This window comes from Gasterosteus aculeatus, chromosome 2 (genome assembly GCF_964276395.1).
Source record: "Gasterosteus aculeatus chromosome 2, fGasAcu3.hap1.1, whole genome shotgun sequence".
Lineage (NCBI taxonomy): Eukaryota > Metazoa > Chordata > Actinopteri > Perciformes > Gasterosteidae > Gasterosteus > Gasterosteus aculeatus.
In genome coordinates this window covers 422,861-445,058 of record NC_135689.1, presented here as the reverse complement: position 1 = coordinate 445,058, position 22,198 = coordinate 422,861, and the positions used below count along the sequence as shown (strand labels likewise).

At 46.3% G+C, this 22,198-nt stretch overlaps 3 protein-coding genes and 1 long non-coding RNA gene across 8 annotated transcripts in view; 1 reads left to right on the top strand and 3 right to left on the bottom strand.

The window, feature by feature from the left end:
- Positions 1–1,083, bottom strand: part of slc6a8 (solute carrier family 6 member 8) — a 22,103-nt gene extending 21,020 nt beyond the window's left edge. The window contains exon 1 of the mRNA XM_078081030.1: positions 1–1,083. This exon is cut by the window's left edge and continues 168 nt beyond it. Within this exon, the coding sequence (XP_077937156.1) occupies positions 1–169 (169 nt within the window). The 5' untranslated portion in view covers positions 170–1,083.
- Positions 1,084–3,327: 2,244 nt separating this feature from the next.
- On the bottom strand, positions 3,328–9,066 carry slc35a2 (solute carrier family 35 member 2). 2 transcript variants are annotated; one of them, XM_040193747.2, is made up of 6 exons: positions 8,775–9,066; positions 7,331–7,513; positions 7,049–7,200; positions 6,856–6,978; positions 6,188–6,756; positions 3,328–3,590 (listed from the first exon to the last, which is right to left on the bottom strand). In XM_040193747.2, the coding sequence occupies exons 1-6, from the start codon at positions 8,830–8,832 to the stop codon at positions 3,563–3,565; spliced, it is 1,113 nt and encodes a 370-aa protein (XP_040049681.2). In that variant the 5' UTR covers positions 8,833–9,066; the 3' UTR covers positions 3,328–3,562. The 2 variants fall into 2 exon arrangements, with proteins under 2 accessions (XP_040049681.2, XP_040049680.2); XM_040193746.2 differs by lacking the exon at positions 3,328–3,590 and adding an exon at positions 5,646–5,923.
- On the top strand, positions 7,461–8,335 carry LOC144383495 (uncharacterized). The gene is made up of 2 exons (XR_013450908.1): positions 7,461–7,783; positions 7,824–8,335. It is a non-coding gene; the product is annotated as an uncharacterized LOC144383495 (long non-coding RNA).
- Positions 9,067–14,849: 5,783 nt separating the features above from the next.
- On the bottom strand, positions 14,850–21,207 carry otud5a (OTU deubiquitinase 5a). Of its 4 annotated transcripts, none has more exons than XM_078080955.1 (9): positions 20,149–21,207; positions 19,674–19,764; positions 18,191–18,255; positions 17,549–17,705; positions 17,308–17,456; positions 16,772–16,969; positions 16,428–16,629; positions 16,120–16,191; positions 14,850–15,809 (listed from the first exon to the last, which is right to left on the bottom strand). In XM_078080955.1, exons 1-9 carry the CDS (start codon positions 20,725–20,727, stop codon positions 15,673–15,675), a joined length of 1,650 nt encoding a protein of 549 aa, XP_077937081.1. In that variant the 5' UTR covers positions 20,728–21,207; the 3' UTR covers positions 14,850–15,672. The 4 variants fall into 4 exon arrangements, with proteins under 4 accessions (XP_077937081.1, XP_077937089.1, XP_077937079.1 ...); XM_078080963.1 differs by having other exon boundaries at positions 16,772–16,957; XM_078080953.1 differs by having other exon boundaries at positions 19,674–19,767; positions 20,149–21,057.
- Between the last annotated feature and the right edge of the window lie 991 nt (positions 21,208–22,198).

Genomic DNA, 22,198 nt, shown 5'->3' with positions numbered 1-22,198 from the left:
CGGTCGGCCCGAGGCTGGACCCCGGCGCCAGCGGGACGAGGCTGCCGTTAGCGGCCGAGGGGGGGTAACCTCCTCCCGCCCCTCCATTGGTCAGCAGCAGGGGGTTCTTCCTGGTCTCCTCCAGGAGAACCAGGGAGCAGGAGGAGGCCGGCAGGGTCTGCTTCTCCATCCCTGGTCCCAATCGGTTCACCGCTGGGTCCGGTGTCTGGGTGGGTTCTGGTAGGACACCTGTCTCTAAAAGTCAACTGCTCTGGTGTATTTAGGTTCCCTTTAGTCCTGCGGGGTTTCTTCCCAGTAAAGAACCAGTAAAGGACCAGTAATGGACCAGTAAAGGACCAGTAAAGGACCAGTAATGGACCAGTAATGGGCCGGTCCGCACTGGTTCTCGTTCACGCACAACGTCCCCTTTAAATCTGCAGGTTCGTAGAACCTCTGATGCTGGTTCTGCTCGTTCTCCCGGTCCCGGTCCTACTGGAGCTGTCAGACGCGGGGGGGTGAGTCCGGTCACGGGATTCTATCCCGATGTTTCTCCTGCTCGACTTACAATAAATATTATTGTTATTATTATTGTTGTTATTATGAGCACACGATGATCCACAATCACTTAGATTTATTTATCCCGATTAGTCCACAGTGTACAAACGTAGAATGTTCTAGTAATAATCAGGAGACATTTCTGTCCTTCGATCCGAAATTAGAGACACGACAGTGAAAATAAAAAAAAACAGCAGATAATAAAAAATAAAGAGAGTCAAACCGGCGCGCGAGCGGCGACCTTCAGAAACAGTCCACGAAGCACTTGAATGTGAGTCTGAAGAAGCGCATGAGCGCGGAGAGGCACGAGGAGACGGCGGCCCGCGGGAGGACGCAGCGGGGCGCGGGGGGGTCGGGACCACCGGAGGACACCGAGCGGCTGCAGTCCCGGGGGCAGATGACCGGAGGCACGTGGACGCGTCTCGGTCCTCTCGGCTGTCAAACGTCCCGTTCGCGGAGCTGCGAGGTATTTAAGGTCCGTCCGTCTGACCGACCTGCGGCTTTACAAGGAGAAGCTGCTGCGCTGCCTGACGTCACGCACGCAGCCCCGCCCCCTCTGTCGCTCGCTCCCCTTCTCTCTGCGCCTACGTCATCAGGAAAACTCCTCCCCCTCTTTCATCACGAGGCGCCCTCTCACCAAGTCCAAGTTTAATCTACTCCTGTGACGTCACAGGAGTCCCCCCCATCCAGTCTACGCATGCGCGCATTCATATGATCGTATATTTCACTGTATTAAAACGTTTTATGTTTCATGTTGTATTTATAGTTATATTAAATTAGTACTTTAATAATTATGTTCTAATACAATATAAAAGCCATAGATATTATAAACCACTAACAGTTAACGTCTTACGGTGAATTATGAACACAAACAATTATTGCAGACCAATAAAACCTGTTTAATGTTTAATGGTGAACATTTTAAGCTCAGTACAAACAGTGAGAATAATGTTCTGAAGAAGAAGAAATGTAAACCAGAACCAAAAGTAACAAACTCAAACAACATAGTCATCCCTCACAATTTCTTATTTAGTTATTTATTTATTTCGGTACTAAGCATTATTATTATTCTGTGTTGATCCACAGCAGGCGAGACCTGCACCTCATCCTGGGCTGAGCCAACAGAACCGCATCGGCCATCCGATCCACACTGAACCCGACCAACAGGAGGTCCTACAGGAAAACGACTCGTCACTAATGAAATGGTTGTTGTGGGTGACGTCATTTGTTTGCTGTCCCCGAGAGGCCGAGCAACGTGTCCCTGATCCAGTTACTGCGGATCTTTGTCCAATGATTCAAGCATCGGTGTACAAAATATAAACCCCGTCTCTCACCCAACCACACATTCTATCCCAGTGATGCCAAACACCACGTGACTCAATCCCCATAAAGGAAGGAAAAGGGGCGTGGCACCAACAATACCTCAATCATTCATTCAATCACTTCGGCCAATCCAGTGGCTCGATCCACTAATGACTAATCGTCTCAGATGAATGCTGATGTTTCATATCTTCAACGTAAACATCTTAAGTTGTACTTAAGTACAGTAGACAAATAAAAACAGATTAGAATAAAATAAAAACAGATTATTTTCCTTGTTGGAAAGTCAAAGAAAGAAGTAGGAGGAGACAAATGGACTCTCACCTCTCAGAGATTCTTCATCAGCGAAGAACGGGATCCGGCTGACACCGGTTCAGGAGGACTCATTGGGAATGGGTACCGACTGATTCCTGGGAAGGAACAGGACACCATCAGGCCCGCGCGGTGTAGGCTAATGCCTGGCAGAATAAAATCAACATCTACATGCACGTTTCACAGAAGAAGTCAGAAGCAGAAGATCTCTCTTCTGTGATTAGGGGGTTGTTTGTTTTGTTCACCTGCTGCTCTTCAGGGCGGACCTGGTGAAACAGTCTGACCCCTGACCCCTCAGGACTCACCTACTCAGTGGTGTGAGAGTCTTTAAAAGGTGTAAATATGCAGGGACAGCACTTTGTCTTCTGTCCATCCTGACAGAAGGATCCTCCTCCAACGTTCTCGCTGAGTTTGTTTCTTTCCTTTTTTCCTCCTCGAAGAGAGAATTTTTTGGGGGAGTTTTTCCTGTACCGATGTGAGGGTCAAAGGTCAGAGGATGTCGCATGTGTACAGACTGTAAAGGCTTCTGAGGCAAATTTGTAATTTGCGATTTTGGGCTCTACAAAATAAAATGAATTGAATACTAATATATTCTGAAGACTAAACAAAAGTCAGCTGATGATTTTAGATTGATGAGTCAAATCAATGACCTACACTCTGCTTATGATGATTTCTTCATTTACTTTAGATATAAAACGAAACATGAGAATCTGACTTCAGAAAAGTTTCAATCAGAACAAAATGACACCGATAGACAATGAAATAATTCCATTGGTTAAATCAATCTCCAACCACAGGGTGAAAACAACAACAGAAAAATACATTCTCATACACAAATTAAAGGAAACTCACTTCAGGTTAATTTCTCTTCAAGACACTTTACGAAAAAACATTAATGAAATTGTTTTGATAGTTTCCCTTAAGAACATTTCATTTTCAATATGGACTTTTATTTTGAAATCTATACATCAAAGTCAATTGCATTATTTTGAATGAGTGAATCCAGATCGTTTAAATTCACAATCTACAGCATATTTTTACTTTATTATTTATTCACTTTTATTAATATTTTTTTCGAGCAGTTTTCAGTTTAGTTTTTTTTTAAAGAATTCTAAGGAAAAAATACAGTAGTTGAATCAATCTTTCAAATCTTCATACACATTTTTGAAAAAGCTTTTATTTTGAAATGATGAATACATAACATAATGCAATGTATAATACTTACAGTAGAACTCTAACCTATTTTACAGTAGTGCATAATGTAGATGTAGTAGCACAAACTAGTATGATAACACTACAGTAGTAACGTAATAATAATAATAATAATAATAAGTCGTATCACTATCGACTGTTAATACTTGTAGTACCAGCAGGGGTGACACCAGCCGTCTGTCACTCAAGATCCTTTTTGTTTGGCTGAACACCTGCAGGAGAAAAGAGAGGAAGGAGAAGTTCATTTGTGTTTTGTTAATTAAACATGTGCCAACCAGTTGTTAAATATTGTGTCAGAAAATTAACATGAATAATGAAATTAAGCTTACAAAAATCATATATGATTGAAATACAAAAGATATGAATTCATATACTGTTTTGACCGAGCCCTTCGTCTGCCCGCCTGCTGGTGGCGCTGTGTTCTGGGAGAGCGTGGGAGATGACACTCCCCTGCTCCCTGCCTGCCTCTTAGTTGTGGAGAGGATGAAACTCCCCCGGCCTCCCTCCAGGGGGGCGACTGCCTCTGGAGACGTCGCTTTTAACCCAACTCATACAATCCTCCCCCCCCATCTGGAGGATGATTGTCCCCTTTGTTGTGAACATAGACTTTGTTTTGTTAAGTTACCGTTATTCTGAACGAATAATTAAACTCTTGTATTTCATTGTACTTGTTTTCTTTATGTACGGCCGTAACAATACCTACATAAGTAAATACATTGTTGCTTTAACACAGGTTGGTGACTTGAGTTGAAGGCGCCATGAGGGGGCGGGGCCTGGCGGTTGTTGCTGTGTGTACTTCTTCCACAGCGACTGTTTATCAAATCAAGACTTCATAAAAGGCCAATATAACTTCATCCTCATCACCCTCATCTTCATCATCTTCATTCTCATCCTCTTATCAAAGACAGAAATCATCAATTGTGACAATAAAACGTTTGTATATTTTGTCTCCTGCAGAGACTTAACAATCATTTCCAATGTGAAAAGTATTAAATCCTTAATGTAAAGTCAATGATGAGGAAGAAGCTGTGAGTAGCAGGTTATGAATCAATGTTTACACCATTAATATGAATATAGAATATCGCCTCCTTCCACTTTAGATCTACTCGTCTCCTCCACCTTCTACCTTACGTCTCCTCCACCGAGCAGCCATCAATCAAAAGGTTGATCAATTACTATTTATAACACCAGTGTTTCACACTCTTCAGTCGGATCCATCGATGATATTGATCAGTGATAAACAACTGATTACTGATCTAAAAGAGAAGCATCATCTGGAACACATGAAACCATAGAAGAAGAACCAGGAGGAGGAGAGCAGAGGACGCGGGTGGAGGAGGAGAGCAGAGGACGCGGGTGGAGGAGGAGAGCAGAGGAAGCGGGTGGAGGAGGAGAGCAGAGGACGCGGGTGGAGGAGGAGAGCAGAGGACGCGGGTGGAGGAGGAGAGCAGAGGACGCGGGTGGAGGAGGAGAGCAGAGGACGCGGGTGGAGGAGGAGAGCAGAGGACGCGGGTGGAGGAGGAGAGCAGAGGAAGCGGGTGGAGGAGGAGAGCAGAGGAAGCGGGTGGAGGAGGAGAGCAGATGACGCGGGTGGAGGAGGAGAGCAGAGGAAGCGGGTGGAGGAGGAGAGCAGAGGAAGCGGGTGGAGGAGGAGAGCAGAGGAAGCGGGTGGAGGAGGAGAGCAGAGGAAGCGGGTGGAGGAGGAGAGCAGAGGAAGCGGGTGGAGGAGGAGAGCAGAGGAAGCGGGTGGAGGAGGAGAGCAGAGGAAGCGGGTGGAGGAGGAGAGCAGAGGACGCGGGTGGAGGAGGAGAGCAGAGGAAGCGGGTGGAGGAGGAGAGCAGAGGACGCGGGTGGAGGAGGAGAGCAGAGGAAGCGGGTGGAGGAGGAGAGCAGAGGAAGCGGGTGGAGGAGGAGAGCAGAGGACGCGGGTGGAGGAGGAGAGCAGAGGAAGCGGGTGGAGGAGGAGAGCAGAGGAAGCGGGTGGAGGAGGAGAGCAGAGGAAGCGGGTGGAGGAGGAGAGCAGAGGACGCGGGTGGAGGAGGAGAGCAGAGGAAGCGGGTGGAGGAGGAGAGCAGAGGAAGCGGGTGGAGGAGGAGAGCAGAGGAAGCGGGTGGAGGAGGAGAGCAGAGGAAGCGGGTGGAGGAGGAGAGCAGAGGACGCGGGTGGAGGAGGAGAGCAGAGGACGCGGGTGGAGGAGGAGAGCAGAGGAAGCGGGTGGAGGAGGAGAGCTGGACGAGTTCACATTATCAGTTTTCATTCAATCAAAATGTTTTTTCACTGTTTATTTTCTTTTGCAGATTTAAATGACAGATTTGAACGTTTTTACCTCGTTAACTTTCATCTCAGTTTTTCACTGTTCCTCAAGAATAAAGAAACAGAAGCTGAGCAGATTCTCCTGAAGCACAATCAATAATCAATAATCAGCGTGAGGCTTGTCCTCTTCCAGTCCCACAGAGTTTTAAGGCAGAGACGCTGCTCCTCGTTGTGCTTTCAGCGGTTAGTCTGTGATCAGGACGGTGGGGGAGGAGCTACGAGTCTCTGAGCTCTGAGGAGAGAGGAGACATTAGTGTTTAGGGAGGAGAGCAGGAGGAGTTAAAACCTCCTCCCATTTGAGTCAGAAGATCTTCTGACCAAAGGAGGAGGGAAGTTTGAGGGAGGAAAGGAGAGAGTCTCAACAGTCTCCTCCTCCTCCCTGAGATGAGGAGGAGGAGAGGAGGTCAGCTGGAGCTCAGGGAGTCAAGGTGAGACACAGTAAGCATGAGGGAGGAAGGAGAAGATCAGGGGGAGGAGTCACTTCACCAGCACTGACTTTGGCAGAAATGCCTCCAGCTCCGTTGTCGGGGGCGTCACAGAGGAGGCGGAGGAGGAGGAGGGAGAGGAGGAGGAGGGTCCTTTGGGGAGGCTGTACATGTAGACGGCGCCGATGACCAGTCCCGCCCCCGCGGTGAAGAGTAGGTCCACTTGGAAGCCGAATAGGTAGACGGAGGTCACCGTGGAGACCACGATGGAGAGCGAGGTGGCGAAGCCCTTCAGGATGTTGTCAGCGTACTTCACCACCACCGCCACCAGCAGCCCGCCGAAGGCCTGGTTGAGCACCACGCACCACACGGCGCCGGTGTAGCCGAACAGCACCCCGCGCTCCACCACCGCGCCGCCGTCCTGCCACCAGAGGGCGACGGCGCCCAGCGCTGTGCCGAAGATGCCGAGCTGCACGTTCCTCACCCACACCGAGGCTGCGCTGCCCTTCAGGATCTTCTCAAAGTAAACGCCGGCGAAGCCCGACGACAGGCAGCTGATCACCACGGCAACCAGGCCCACGGTGTAGTTCTGGGTGGAGGAGGCCGCTGACGAGGCCTCCTTCTTGCCCTCCTGCTCCATCTGGGGGCGGGGTCACATGGTGACAATGATAAAACATTAAAAAGCGGCATGTCGGAGTACCAGCACGTGGACACCACCAGGGTGGTGGTGGACAAGTACCTGCACCACGGCGACGCCGGCGAACAGCAGCAGCAGAGAAAGCCACTGCACCCTGGAGAGACTCTTCCTCAGCATGGTCACGCTGAACAGAGCCGTGGTGAGGATCTTCAGCTGGTAGGTCACCTGGGGGATCAAACCACCGGATCAGGCGTCTGCTGTGACGATGATGAAGGTGAGGAGGAGGAGGTCTCACCTGGAAGGTGGCAGCGGGCAGGTTGGAGATGGCGACGTACTGCAGGTTGTTCTGCAGAGTGTAGATGAGAGAAGGAACGGCCAGTTTCAGAGTGTCTTTATACTGAAACAAGATGGAGTCAACCAGGAAGTAGACGGTGTCCTTCAAGTGGACTGGAGACGGGATGGGAGAGACAGACAGCGCTTTGGTGAACATCTCTGGCTGGCATCAGTAACTTTCCCTATTTATTTGTAATAATTAGTTGGTTATTAGCTCCATGAAGTTTAGCCAGAGGTGCCTCACATCTCCTCTGCAGCAGGATGATGAGCAGACAGGTGAGCACCTTCAGGACCTCGGCCATGACGACGGCGGATGTGGTGAAGAAGCGATCGCCTGGCAACGTGCGCACGTATCGGATGCTGAGGATGAGTGACGCATTCTGGACCACGAGCACTGCCAGGCTGATGTACTTGAGCTTCTTGTTGACTGGAGGGAAGTTTGAGGGAGGAAAGGAGAGAGTCTCAACAGTCTCCTCCTCCTCCCTGAGATCAGGAGGAGGAGAGGAGGTCAGCTGGAGCTCAGGGAGTCAAGGTGAGACACAGTAAGCATGAGGAGGAAGGAGAAGATCAGGGGGAGGAGTCACGTCACCAGCACTGACTCCACCTGTCCACCCGTCTCTCTACTGGTCTACCTGTTAAACCAGTGTCTTTCAAACGGTGGGGCGCAGCCCTCTGGTGGGTCGTCGTGGTATTACAGGTGGGGCGCAGCCCTCTGGTGGGTCGTCGTGGTATTACAGGTGGGCGCTTTGGGAAATTCTTTGTTTGAAGAACTTTGATGTCTCATCTTACACAAGTGAAAAGCACTCGGCCTGCTGTTGCCTCTCATGAGTAAACACGAGCATGAATTATGATCATGAGGCGGCTCATTTCTGCAATAACTTTGTTTGGTTTTGCAAAGGTTCCACTTATCTTGAAACGACGTTCAGTGCAAAACAGGTTAATTACACAATAAACTATTTTCTGCCAAATATTTGTTATGTTTTTCAGTGATAGAACTTTACTTGCATTGTTCCAATTGTGTTGAAGCGTGAACATTTTTCTTCTTCCAAAGTGGGAGGTGACACAAAAACAACTGTGCAAACCAGTAACACTTGTTTATCAACCACATTTTAGTGCGTTAGTTAGTACTTCTCACAGTATCTACAAACAGGAGGATTGTATAGATACTTTAAGATAAGATATTCCTTTATTAATCCCACAGAACGGCGGCAGCAAAGTGGACAGTGCACACAAGATACATGGTACAAAACATAATGATGACAGACAAAAACAAATAATAAAACAGGAGTGACTTGCTTTGCTGTAGATTAAACTAAGCAGTATCTAAAGTACACTAATATAAACGTTGACTACACCTTTGTGTGTATTGTTACCACATCAACCGCACCTGAAAGCTCCACGTCAGCATCGCACCTGGATGCTGTTAGCATTAGCTGCAGAGCTAACTGTAACACTGGGTCGGTCAGCATCACACACAGTAGTAAACAGTGACGTTAGCCGTTAGCCCAGCTAGCTTCCTTGTTTTATTTAAATTAAAACTACCATACTGTTCTCTTCATTAAACAGTTGGGATGCACGTTAGTTTAATAGTACCATGAAATGAATGTTTGACGTATAATGAAAGAGGTGTTGTCAGTTGAGCAGCTTGTTGGCCGCTAGTTAGCTACCCCTCCCCGGTCCTCCCTCACCGTCACTCCGGCCCGACGTCTTCTCCTCGGCCGCCCGGCTCTGGCTCTCCGCGGCCATGCTGGGCTCCGTCTGCCCGTCGACCGGACCTTCGGCCCGCTACCGCGCTGGTTGACGCTGCGCTAGCCTCCCGGCTAGCTCCTCTGCTAACGGAGCCCCGACCCCCAGAGGCCGTCACGCGGATATCAGACCGGAGCCCACAGACGAAGACTCCGGGGGGAAGCAGCTCAAGCGCCGGAATGGAAACAGTGTGGAGAGGAAGGTGTTTACCGGAAGTAAAGGAACTACAACTGCGGAGAAATCACGAAGTGACAGGAGGAACCACTCTGAGGGAGAAAACGAGGCCCGGTTGCTGAACTGTGTTAAAGGTCATTTCATTTTCAATTAATGTAATTTATTTTAAATGGATGCAAATATGTCTTAATGTATTTTTTTGTATATTCATTTACATTGTGCTTTTTTATATTATACATTTTAAAATGATACACACATGGGTCATTCTGCAGAAAAGGTGGAGTTTAGGTACAAATATTCTGAAATGTATTTCTCCTTTCATAACAAAAACGTCTTTTAATCTATTAACCAACTTCTAAACTTAATCAATCCACAAAATGGCAAGCTTAATGTATTGTATTTTATTATTTTTAGATATTTTATTGAATAATTCATTTGCAGGATTTTTGTCATTTGTGTTACTTGTAAACAACATTAAATGGTCTGAAAAATTGTGTCACAACAACTTGAAAATGATGCTAACGGTAGAGTAATGGAACTATGAGACCAATAAAATAACATTGTTTTATAAAACTGCAGACGTTCTTACAACAATGTATGATTTGTTTTACCGTATCATTTTTCATTCAACAAAAATTGTGAGATTTTTGTGAGATTTTTTCAAAAATATGAATGTATCATTGCATCACCAATCAATACAGAAAAAAATTGCTTGAAATGTGAAAAAATACATCTATAGTATCACATCACTGAAAACAATGTAACACCAGTGACATTCTTGAAGTCAGCATTTTTCATACAATTTCCGTACATGTTCCGGACTATTTATTAAAAACATCTAAAGGACTAGGACGAGCCACCGTAGACAAACGAAATAGGAAATCAACACAACTACCAGTGAAACTCTAAAAACAGTCAGTCTTGCAGCCTGTATGTGGCTCATTTATACAAGATGCCACTGGCGTTACCAGGAGCAGGAGTAACACCAGTAACACCAGTAACACCAGTAACACCAGTGACTGTAACTCCAACGACAATTTAGAGAAAAACTTCTAACTTGTAATTGTTACAAAATGTTACAAACACAAATGACTTAAATGGCTTAAAAGCTTCATTCAAATTCTCACGTATATCATGGTGTTTGGAAGAAGTGAAGTACGTCCGCTGCACTTCCTTAAAGGACCTGTGGATCCAGGAAGAATCTCAAAGAGTCGGAGTAGTATTTCAGAATCAAGGTGTTTTGTGTCAATAATACCAATGACATAATTCAGTGTGACTGGTAGTAATTTCGTATTTTTTATAATAATTAGGTATTTTAACGTTTTTTTAACCGTGTGGGTGTTAGATTTAATATTTTTAGAATTAATCCATGATTTATTTATTTATTTAAACAAAAAAGGGCTCAACTTCTGTGAAAGACAAAAGTGACAAAGCAATTCCTCGATCTTAGTTTTTTAAATACACATATATATACATATAAATATACATATATTCATACATATACATATATATATATATATTACAGTATATATATATATATATATATATATGTGTGTGTGTGTGTGTGTTCACTAACAAGTCTAAAACAAGATGCTCAGCCTTTCAGCTGAATTGCAATCATCAGTGTTTGAAAGTGCAGGTTGTGGAGACGTCATGTGATCAGTGTGTAGAGTTTTGAAAACTGTGTTCAAGCAATGAAAAGGATCTAGAGTTCGGTCCTCATGAACTGCTGCTGTGCAGACTGTAGTTATAGTTTTGCACATGTGACTCCAGTTGTTCTCGCTGACGTTTAGCAACCGAAAAAAACTGTAGCATTTGCTTCTCTTTTCACCTGCAGGTTGAACGTGAAGGAATCCTATTGGCTGCTGGAGGGGCTCACCTGTCCGATCTCTACCAGGGTCGCCCAATCATTGTAACATAAAGCAGTAGTGTTTGATACTGTGATATACAACTATAACATTACACATGACTATGTAATGAATAACGTAGCAAATCATAATGTAAGATGACGTCATAATGTCAAATGTTAAATTATGATATTTTCACTCTTCGCTCATAAGAAGTTGTAAGGTTTTTTATCCCTTGTCCTAATGGGTTTGAATACAATGAATTGTGGGTAATAAAAGACCACGACACAACCTGATCAAGTCACAAAAACATTTTCAAATATTGGATCTTTCCATTCCATAAGTTCTTATTCCATATAAATAACCATAACTAAGTGGGCAACGAGCCACTTTAAGATCGGCCAATGAGAAAGGAGTATTTTACAGCGACGGGTCTTTTATCCAGAGCCTAGTGGGGTCACGTTGTTGTACGTTCAGCTGGTCAGAGGGACTGGTTGGACAGAGAGCCTTGGTCCTCCTGCAGGTCTCCTCCTCCTCCTCCTCTTCCTCCATCCAGGGGTGAGACAGGATCTCCTCCAGAGTGGGTCGCTCCTCAGGACGGTAAGACAGACACCAGCAAGTGAGAGACTGGCATTCTGGGAAGACATTTGAGCCGATCCGGGGTTTGGGACGGAGGGCGGAACCTCCGATCACTTTTAGAGACCCGTCTGGTGAACGTGGGCGTGGCCTTCAGGATGTCCTGTTCACGCTCAAAGGGGATGTTGCCGCACACCATGTTGAAGAGCAAGACGCCCAGAGACCAAAAGGTGAGAGAACCGTCTTCTAGAGACCACAGGAGATCCACTCCTGGGGGCTGTAGACCCGGGTCCCTGAGGGGAGAGCAGGTTCTCATCCTTCATGTCCCTGTGCACCACGTCCTTTAGCCTGGAGGAACCGCAGGGCCTCCGCCACCTGACGGAGGAACCTGAGGGGAGAGAGAACCTTAAAAACGCTCTGTTCACTGGCTGGAGAACTTCAACTGTCCTCATATTGGTTCTTATCTACAGCAAGTTGTAAACTGGCTCATTCGATGAAATCAGACTTTCTTGTTTCTTGTTCTTCTGAGTTTGTGTCCTTATGGTTAAATGTTCTTATTGTAAGTCGCTTTGGATAAAAGCGTCAGATAAATGACATGTGATGTAGAACCACAGACGGCTGAGTCCCATCAATGACTAATGACTGGAAACAAGTACCTACATGCAGTAAAGGTACTAATGACTGGATACAAGTACCTACATGCAGTAAAGGTACTAATGACTGGATACAAGTACCTACATGCAGTAAAGGTACTAATGACTGGATACAAGTACCTACATGCAGTAAAGGTACTAATGACTGGATACAAGTACCTACATGCAGTAAAGGTACTAATGACTGGATACAAGTACCTACATGCAGTAAAGGTACTAATGACTGGATACAAGTACCTACATGCAGTAAAGGTACTAATGACTGGATACAAGTACCTACATGCAGTAAAGGTACTAATGACTGGATACAAGTACCTACATGCAGTAAAGGTACTAATGACTGGATACAAGTACCTACATGCAGTAAAGGTACTAATGACTGGATACAAGTACCTACATGCAGTAAAGGTACTAATGACTGGATACAAGTACCTACATGCAGTAAAGGTACTAATGACTGGATACAAGTACCTACATGCAGTAAAGGTACTAATGACTGGATACAAGTACCTACATGCAGTAAAGGTACTAATGACTGGATACAAGTACCTACATGCAGTAAAGGTACTAATGACTGGATACAAGTACCTACATGCAGTAAAGGTACTAATGACTGGATACAAGTACCTACATGCAGTAAAGGTACTAATGACTGGATACAAGTACCTACATGCAGTAAAGGTACTAATGACTGGATACAAGTACCTACATGCAGTAAAGGTACTAATGACTGGATACAAGTACCTACATGCAGTAAAGGTACTAATGACTGGATACAAGTACAGGTACCTACATGCAGTGAAGGTACTAATGACTGGATACAAGTACCTACATGCAGTAAAGGTACTAATGACTGGATACAAGTACAGGTACCTACATGCAGTAAAGGTACTAATGACTGGATACAAGTACCTACATGCAGTAAAGGTACTAATGACTGGATACAAGTACCTACATGCAGTAAAGGTACTAATGACTGGATACAAGTACCTACATGCAGTAAAGGTACTAATGACTGGATACAAGTACCTACATGCAGTAAAGGTACTAATGACTGGATACAAGTACAGGTACCTACATGCAGTGAAGGTACTAATGACTGGATACAAGTACCTACATGCAGTAAAGGTACTAATGACTGGATACAAGTACAGGTACCTACATGCAGTAAAGGTACTAATGACTGGATACAAGTACCTACATGCAGTAAAGGTACTAATGACTGGATACAAGTACCTACATGCAGTAAAGGTACTAATGACTGGATACAAGTACAGGTACCTACACGCAGTAAAGGTACTAATGACTGGATACAAGTACAGGTACCTACATGCAGTGAAGGTACTAATGACTGGATACAAGTACAGGTACCTACATGCAGTAAAGGTACTAATGACTGGATACAAGTACCCACATGCAGTAAAGGTACTAATGACTGGATACAAGTGCCCACATGCAGTAAATGTACCAATGACTGAATACAAGTACAGGTACCTACATGCAGTAAAGAAATTAATGACTGGATACAAGTACAGGTACCTACATGCAGTAAAGGTACTAATGACTGGATACAAGTACAGGTACCTACATGCAGTGAAGGTACTAATGACTGGATACAAGTACAGGTACCTACATGCAGTAAAGGTACTAATGACTGGATACAAGTACCTACATGCAGTAAAGGTACTAATGACTGGATACAAGTACCTACATGCAGTAAAGGTACTAATGACTGGATACAAGTACCTACATGCAGTAAAGGTACTAATGACTGGATACAAGTACCTACATGCAGTAAAGGTACTAATGACTGGATACAAGTACCTACATGCAGTAAAGGTACTAATGGCTGAATACAAGTACCTACATGCAGTGAATGTACTAATGATTGAATACAAGTACAGGTACCTACATGCAGTAAAGGTACTAATGACTGGATACAAGTACCCACATGCAGTGAAGGTACTAATGGCTGAATACAAGTACCCACATGCTGTAAAGGTACTAATGACTGAATACAAGTACCTACATACATTAAAGGTACTAATGACTGGATACAAGTACCTACATGCAGTAAAGGTACTAATGACTGGATACAAGTACAGGTACCTACATGCAGTAAAGGTACTAATGACTGGATACAAGTACCTACATGCAGTAAAGGTACTAATGGCTGAATACAAGTACCTACATGCAGTGAATGTACTAATGATTGAATACAAGTACAGGTACCTACATGCAGTAAAGGTACTAATGACTGGATACAAGTACCCACATGCAGTGAAGGTACTAATGGCTGAATACAAGTACCCACATGCTGTAAAGGTACTAATGACTGAATACAAGTACCTACATACATTAAAGGTACTAATGACTGAATACAAGTACCTACATGCTGTAATGGTACTAATGACATACAAGTACCTACATGCGACAAGGGTACTAATACCACACTGCAAGTACAAATACATACATGTAGTAAAACTATTAATGGAACACTACAGGTAAGAGTACATAAATGTAGTGAAGGTACTAATACCACATTACAAGTTCAAGTACATGCATATAGTAAAAATATTAACAGAATAAAAGTAAAAGTACTTAAATGTAGTAAAAGTATTGATAGAACGTTGCAGTTAAAATAATTCTTTCAGGAAAAAAAACAATAATAATTAATAATAAATATTCAGAGTAGACTAATATTTGTGTATAATAAATACTCATATATAATAAATGTAACTCTTCATAAAAGAAAATCTCCAAAACATTTTTCTTCAGAAACATTTTTCCTCTTTTTATTCCAAGAAAAAAAAAAAGGTATTTTCATCCCAAACGATAAAATAAAATAAAACAAACTTATATTACTAATAATACAACAATAATCATTTAAGAGGATAAGTATGACAATTCTCACATTTTTTATCACCTTTTTTGTCGCTTTTTCTCTATGACGATATTGGCCGTGGTTGATTAAACATGCTAAATAAGTCTGATGATGAAGCTGATGGGAGGTGGAGGAGGTGGAGGAGGACGAGGGGGGAGACCTGTTACAGACCATGAAGGTGTATGTGGTGTTTGACACAAAGATGGCCGCCGGTGGGAGCTGCGAGGCTAGCTGAGCTAACTTGTTAGCGCTGTTAGCGGTAACTAGCTTTAAAACAGATTAGACTTGAGGTGATAGCTAGCTCGCTAATACAGGACGTCTTTTCAGTTCAGATTAGCATCCGTCTTTGACCCCAAAGGTCCCGACAGACACCAAAACACTGATATTAAAATTGAAAAGTGATGTCAATGAATTAAATAAAAGCTTGAATCACAACTGATCCCAAATCAGCATTAGGGCGGAGCTCTATGTGGGTCGTAGCCAGGAATAGAAAGGCGGTGGGACGGGAGGCGATATAGGAGGCATGACGAGGAGAGGAAAGGAGGAGGTGAGGGATGAAGGATACGTTGAAATGTCTGCTGAAAAAAACAAGTGTGCATCTCTTTGTTTGATGTTTTATTTTGTCCATGGTCGATCTCCTGCTCAGCAGTGGACAGGAGGGGGGAAGGGGGTCAAAGGTCATCGTTTTATGTGTGTCAGCCGCCTATCAGCTGCTGTCCGGTGACGGCTCTCTTTCTCGATGCATGGAGGCGGAGCTTTGGTGCTTCATGTTGTCCAGGTACTCCTGCTGGGAGACCGCCAAGACCGAGGCCAGGATCTCATCGTCCTCCCAGTCGGTCAGACCTGGAACACAGGAGACTGGGTCACAGACCAGATCCTGCACCAGTATACAGACCGGATCACAGACCAGATCCTGGACCAGCATGCAGACTGGATCACAGACCAGATCATGGACCAGTTTAGTAAAGACCTGAATCCATAAAGTCTCATCAATTTGACAAAACTTTCTGCATTTTGATTTCTGATTCAATCTTCCTGTTGAGGTCGGACTGTAAACAGCAGGTGACAGTTAGTAGTAAACATGACAGCTGTGATAAAAGTACCAGAACTAGTACCAGTAGTACTTTTACCAGTAGTAGTAGTTAGGTCTTACCAAATGCTGTAGGTGACATCTCCTGCATGATGGCTCTGTACTCCAGATGATGACGACTCTGATTACTGGGACCTACACACACACACACACGCGCACATGCACACACACACACACACGCACACACACACACACACACACAGACACACACCAGTTTGATCCGTAGCTCACACTGCTCTCTGATAGGCTAAGTAGAGTGTGTGTGTGTTCGTGTGTGTGTGTGTGTGTGTGTGTGTGTGTGCGTGTGTGTGCGGGTGTGTGTTCGTGTGTGTGTGTGTGTGTGTGTGTGTGTGTGTGTGTGTGCGCTTTACCTGGCGCGCAGGGGGAGGGGGGCTTGTTGAGGATGAGGGCGGCGCCGGCGGGGGAGGGGGGTTTGTTTGCCGAGGGAGCGCCAGGGAGCTCGGAGTGGGAGGGATCAGAGTCACGTTGCCGCGGCGACCGGCCACTCCAGTCATCAGGCCCGCTGGAGGCCGCCGCGGTCGCCGAGCTGCAGGTAGCAGTGGCCTTACGAGGCTGTAAGGGAGGAGGAGATAAGTGAGGAGACCAACGAGGAAGAGGAGGAGGAGGAGATAAGTGAGGAGCAGACTTATGATGAGGAGGAGGAGGAGGAGGAGGGGGAGCGGCGCTGGCCTCTGATTGGTGCAGAGCCTCCTACCTGGCGGGCCTGCTTCTCCTGGTCCTGGAGCCACTGCAGGTAGGACTCGCGGGCCACCTGCTCCTCGATGGCCTCGTTGGTGGCCTCCCAGTCGGTGGCCCTCTTCTTGTCCTCCAGCATCTGCTGCTCGATCCACGACTCCTCCGACGTCTTGATGGCCGACTTCATCAGCGTCTGCTCGGCGTACTGGGGGGACAACTGGTTTCAGGGTTCTAACCACAGAAAGCGTGCAGCACGACGAGGGAGGAGAGCCGATCACCAGTATTGATCCGAGTGAAGAAGAACTTCTCATTAGTGAGGAGAAACTCGACAAAGTGGTGGATTTAGACGAGAATCCACACGCGAGTAAACATAAAGCGGGAACGCGTCTTTCAAGCGCTGCGGCCGTGGTTGTCATGGTAACCCGCCGGCTTAAAGCCACATCCCATTCAGGCAGACACGGCGCCTTTTGTGATTGGCTGTTTAGACTCAAGCCCCTCCCCCTCGTGCAAACAGATTCTGACATGAGGCCCGCAGGTTTAACAAGGTTCTGGTACCCCAGGTTTGAAGGCGGGCAGTCCCAGTCCGACCCCGATGGTGGCCTTGTTGGGGTTCACCACCGAGTTGTAGTGGATGTTGCGGTGGTAGCTCACTCTGATTGGCTCGTCGTTGTTCTGGTGGATGCCGTGGAACGTATTGATTGGCTCTGTGGGAGGTGAGGGGGCGGGGTCAGGCTGGCGGAACACGATTGAGTACGAACGGGTCTGCAGGTGGTTCCTATTGGACGGACTAACTCACCTGTGCTGTCCTGGTACACCTCCACCGGCCGGTTGTACATCTCAGCCATCGCCTGCATCTCGATGTGGTTGCCGTGGCAATTGTTTTTCCTCTTCCTGTTGATGTATGTGGTGAAGTCCTCCGTCACGTAGTTGGAGAAGTAGTCTGCGTTCTTCATCTGTGAGGAAGAGGAGGAGACAAGTGAAGAAGACTGACAGGTGAAGACCGGTGAGGAGGAAGAGGGCGATGAAGAGGACAGCCAGGGGGAGGTGAGTGAGGAAGAGGAGGGCGATGAAGAGGACAGCCAGGGGGAGGTGAGTGAGGAAGAGGAGGGCGATGAAGAGGACAGCCAGGGGGAGGTGAGTGAGGAAGAGGAGGGCGATGAAGAGGACAGCCAGGGGGAGGTGAGTGAGGAAGAGGAGGGCGATGAAGAGGACAGCCAGGGGGAGGTGAGTGAGGAAGAGGAGGGCGATGAAGAGGACAGCCAGGGGGAGGTGAGTGAGGAAGAGGAGGGCGATGAAGAGGACAGCCAGGGGGAGGTGAGTGAGGAAGAGGAGGGCGATGAAGAGGACAGCCAGGGGGAGGTGAGTGAGGAAGAGGAGGGCGATGAAGAGGACAGCCAGGGGGAGGTGAGTGAGGAAGAGGAGGGCGATGAAGACTCACCAGATAGTCCATACAGTGCTTCCGAACCACTTCATGCATGTCCTGGTCTCCATAGACCTGGTCAGCTGGGACACAGAGGTCAGAGGTCACAGAGAGCTTTGATATTAGCCACTGAAGCTAACTGGAAGCTAACTGGAACGTGTCGCGATGATGTCATCATGACGATGGTGCAGATTTAAAGAATCTCTCACACAACTTGAATTATCTCCATCACACAAACACACGATGTGTAACAGACTCAGAACTCGACTTCCTTTGTGTCATCAGCCGCGTTTAAAGTAAAATGTGTTGAATTATGTGGATTACCTTAATCTATGTTAAAGAAAGTTATTTCAAATATGACCTTATGATTTATTAGGTGGACCTGATGAGGGTCCGCAGGGATAAGCGGAGGAGGGTCGACTCTTTATTGCTTTTATAACACGGTCACCAGCAAAATTATAATTAGTGAGTAAATAGTTTCCTTTCAGCTCTGAATGGTTGAAGCCACCAAACGTTGTGTCTCATTTCCTCGCTGTAGAGAATCGTCCGCCTACGAGCTGTAACCAGCATCGCTCCTGGCGTCCACCTTAACGGTCCGCTTGTCAACGCAAACGGGTCCGAGCTAAAAGCTAAGAGTCGCACAAAGTCTCAGCTGCTCCTGTGAGTGATACGGAACAATCGGGTCAGTGTGAGCAGGTTCTGTACTTTATGGCCCAATAACGTGCCCCTCGTGACTCTCAACCAATCAGAACGCTGGATTTCATCCACCGTGTTATAAAACACAGTAGTAGCTCCTTATAACACCGAATTACAATTTAATTAACAGCTTCTAGCAGCGTTTATTCTTGTCGTTGTGGGTCTGAACCGTATGATGGAATAAACTTATTGTGTTACGGCTCCGCTAATAGAACAGGAATGTTTTGCTCCTGATATTGATCCCTGTGATCAGGGGAAGTGTTATTCAGATACAGGTGATCAATAACCGGACTGGGTGGGGGCATCAGGCCTGACATACGGTTTAATAAAGTCATCACAATCACCAGGTGACAAACACGGCGACATGGAGGAGCCGCAGTAGTTCAGGTCGTTGTTTCAGGGGAGCTTTGAGCTTCGTCGTGTCCTGTTTCCGTTGTGTTTTTAAACTAAGTGGACGTAGCGGCTCGTTCACGTTATCGTCTCTCTTCTCTCAAACGTTCCCACAGCGATGCTGAAGAGAAGAAAGAACACTAAGGGTTCACGTGTTCCCTTCGCCGGTCGGTAAGCCCCGCCCCCGACCATGGACGCAGACAAGACGAAGCGCCAACGTTCATTTCTGTCAAATGAATATCGCACCACCAAAAATGATCATTGTCCTACATTGTGAGATATGTCATATATTGCATATGGCGACCGGCCGATGGGCATCTTCAACTTAGGAGACGGCGACCCCTGACCTTACACTCAGATAAGACCAGAGGCTGCAGTGTGTGTGTGTGTGTGTGTGTGTGTGTGTCTCACTTACCAACGGCTCTGAACAGACACGCTCCGTCCTCCTTCATCTTCTTGATGACAAAACCGTTCTTTTCCCTCAGAGCTTTTTCAAACCAGTGCTCCTGCTGAACGAACACACACACACACACACACACACACACACACACGCACACACACACACACAGTCAGCTGTGTACGGGTTTGTTGAAAGTTTCACATTCAGTTGATTCTCACATTATTAAAGTAAAAAGACTAATCGTCGCGGTGACACTTTAAATACGCATAACGGGAGCGTGACGTCATTATCGTGTATCGATAAAAGTGAACAAAACCGCGCGTATTAATATTACACGTCATATTGTTTCCGCTCAGTGTTTGTGCTGATCAGCTGTCTCGCTAACAAACGTCCATTAGGTATCGATGAAGCCCGCCGGAAGCTAATGCTAACACATCAAAACACACTGCGCTAGCATTAGCCCGTGCTAACGCTAACGTTAGCTTCCTACCTGCTCCACCGTGGCCGGGTCCACGGACTGCAGCCGGGCCGCGTTCTCGTACTCGTCCTCGCTGTTGTTCCCGGCTCCCTCCTCCGTGTCCTGGCTGGAGCCTCCCGCGGGTCCGGTGACGCCGGGCTGGCCTCCGCCGGCCAGAGCGGCCGCCACCCCGCCGGAGCAGGTGCCCGCCTGCCGCCGCCTCTTGCTGAGTCCGGGCCCGGAACAGCAGCTGCCGATGCCTCCGCTGCAGCCGACGACTCCGGCCGAGACGACGATCTCCCCGCGGGATCCAGCCCCCATCCCGCCACTGCCGTCCCGCCCGTCCCCCGGTCCCGCCGGGGACGCTGAGCCGACGGGCGGCGGAGAGGCCTGCTGCGGCCGGGAGCTCGCCTCGATGCTCCGCCGGTCGTCCCTCGCGGAGGGCGGAGCGGGCTGGTAGGACCACGGCGGGGGCGAAGCCCTCGACCGGGCTCCGCTCCGCCCCGCGTGCGGGTGTTGGTGTGGGTCCGAGCCGCTCCGACGGTCGCTGTCATCGGTGTGGTCCGACACGCCGACCCCGGAGCTGGGCTTCTTCTTGGGGAGAATCGTCATGGTTGTGTGTGTGTGTGTGTGTGTGTGTGTGTGTGTGTGAGAGAGAGGGAGGGAGGGAGGGAGGGGGTCAGAGGGTGACGAGTCCTCCCTTTCTGGATCAAATGCTGCGGTGTTTTCGAGCCTCCGGTCCGGCCGCTCGGGACCGATCACCGACCGTGAGCCTCGACCCGACCGGAACCGACGACAGAAACAACGGCTCGGCTCCTTTTCGACGGTTTGGTTGAACAAAAACAGAACGCGGCTCCTCTTCCCGTTCTGCTGCCGTCCGGCGCACAAAACATCAACACGATCTGACGGCCGCTACGTCACTTCCGCGTTACGACGCACTTTCTGTTTTTACGTCAGGCCGTTAATCGGATCTTTATTTGTATCATTTAATGAAGGAGCAGTTTCTGTGTTTAACATCTGTCTGAATGTACTTTGATATAGTAAAGTACTATTTTATTATCATCATTATTATTGTTATTAGATATTGTTATTTGTATGATTGTTATTTAAATGTATTACTATGGTAACAATTATTATTTAAATATATTTTCATCATTATGTTTTTTTTATTAATATTATAATTGTTCGCGTTATTATTAGTAATAGAAGTATCATTAATCACGAAACAATAAAAAATGGGAAAAGTATAAATTAAAACATAACTACAGATTTAATTCTGTTACTGTTTAAAATGAGAGTGAATTATAATACTAAACACTTAATTTCTTGTCATATTAATTCATGCTTCGTTTCATTCATTTTTTTCATCTGATGGAGGAACCTGGTTTTCTTTACTAAATTGATTCAATTTCTTCCGTTATTTGTATAAACCTCGGTGGAGGAGTCACAGAATGTTAGTGGGGGTGGAGCTGCAGGGGGGAGGTGGTGTAAGGAGTCAAGGAGCAGCTCCCGGTCATCACTGAGGACTTGTGTGTCTTCTGTGTGTCTTCTGTGTGTCTTCTGTTCCCAAGAACCCAGGAAGCTCAGTCACGCTACATGTCAGTCCAACAAAAATCTACATTCTTCTTCCTTCAAGGTGACACCACTGTGTTAACTTATTAATTCATTAACCAAGTTAAATAGTTAGCAGGTTAACTGTGAGTTTCCCTCTTGTCTGTTTGATGTATTTTTGCATTATTCAGTCTGTTTCTGTCATTTTTTGTCTTTTTCATCATCTTGTCTGTTTTGCAAAATATTTCAGATGCTTCATCTTTTAACCCGACAAATCACTTTTTATGATTTTTAGTGTTTCACTATTTAGACTTTTTGTCTGTTTTGCCAAAGTTTTCTATTTTTGTCTGTTTCTTGTTTTTTTCCTAATTTTGTCTGTTTTGGTTGAAGTTTTCAGATTCCTTCACTTTGTCCTTTTGTTTTTCATTATTTTGTCTTTCTCGGTGAATTCCAGTTTTGTCTTTTGTCTGAATCCTTCTAATATCTTATATGTTTCATTGTTTTCTCATCACTTTGCCTGTTTTGATGAATT

Bases quoted from the DNA above. Each gene is read 5' to 3' on its own strand.
- slc35a2 (XM_040193746.2), bottom strand. From the start codon at position 8,832: ATGGCCGCGGAGAGCCAGAGCCGGGCGGCCGAGGAGAAGACGTCGGGC. The intron at 7,201-7,330 runs GTGAGGCACCTC...TCCCGTCTCCAG, and splicing joins CATCCTGCTGCAGAGGAGAT to TCCACTTGAAGGACACCGTC. The intron at 6,757-6,855 runs GTACTTGTCCAC...CCCCGCCCCCAG, and splicing joins CCGGCGTCGCCGTGGTGCAG to ATGGAGCAGGAGGGCAAGAA.
- otud5a (XM_078080953.1), bottom strand. From the start codon at position 20,727: ATGACGATTCTCCCCAAGAAGAAGCCCAGCTCCGGGGTCGGCGTGTCG. The intron at 19,768-20,148 runs GTAGGAAGCTAA...GTGTTCGTTCAG, and splicing joins ACCCGGCCACGGTGGAGCAG to CAGGAGCACTGGTTTGAAAA. The intron at 18,256-19,673 runs GTAAGTGAGACA...TCTGTGTCCCAG, and splicing joins GTGTCTGTTCAGAGCCGTTG to CTGACCAGGTCTATGGAGAC.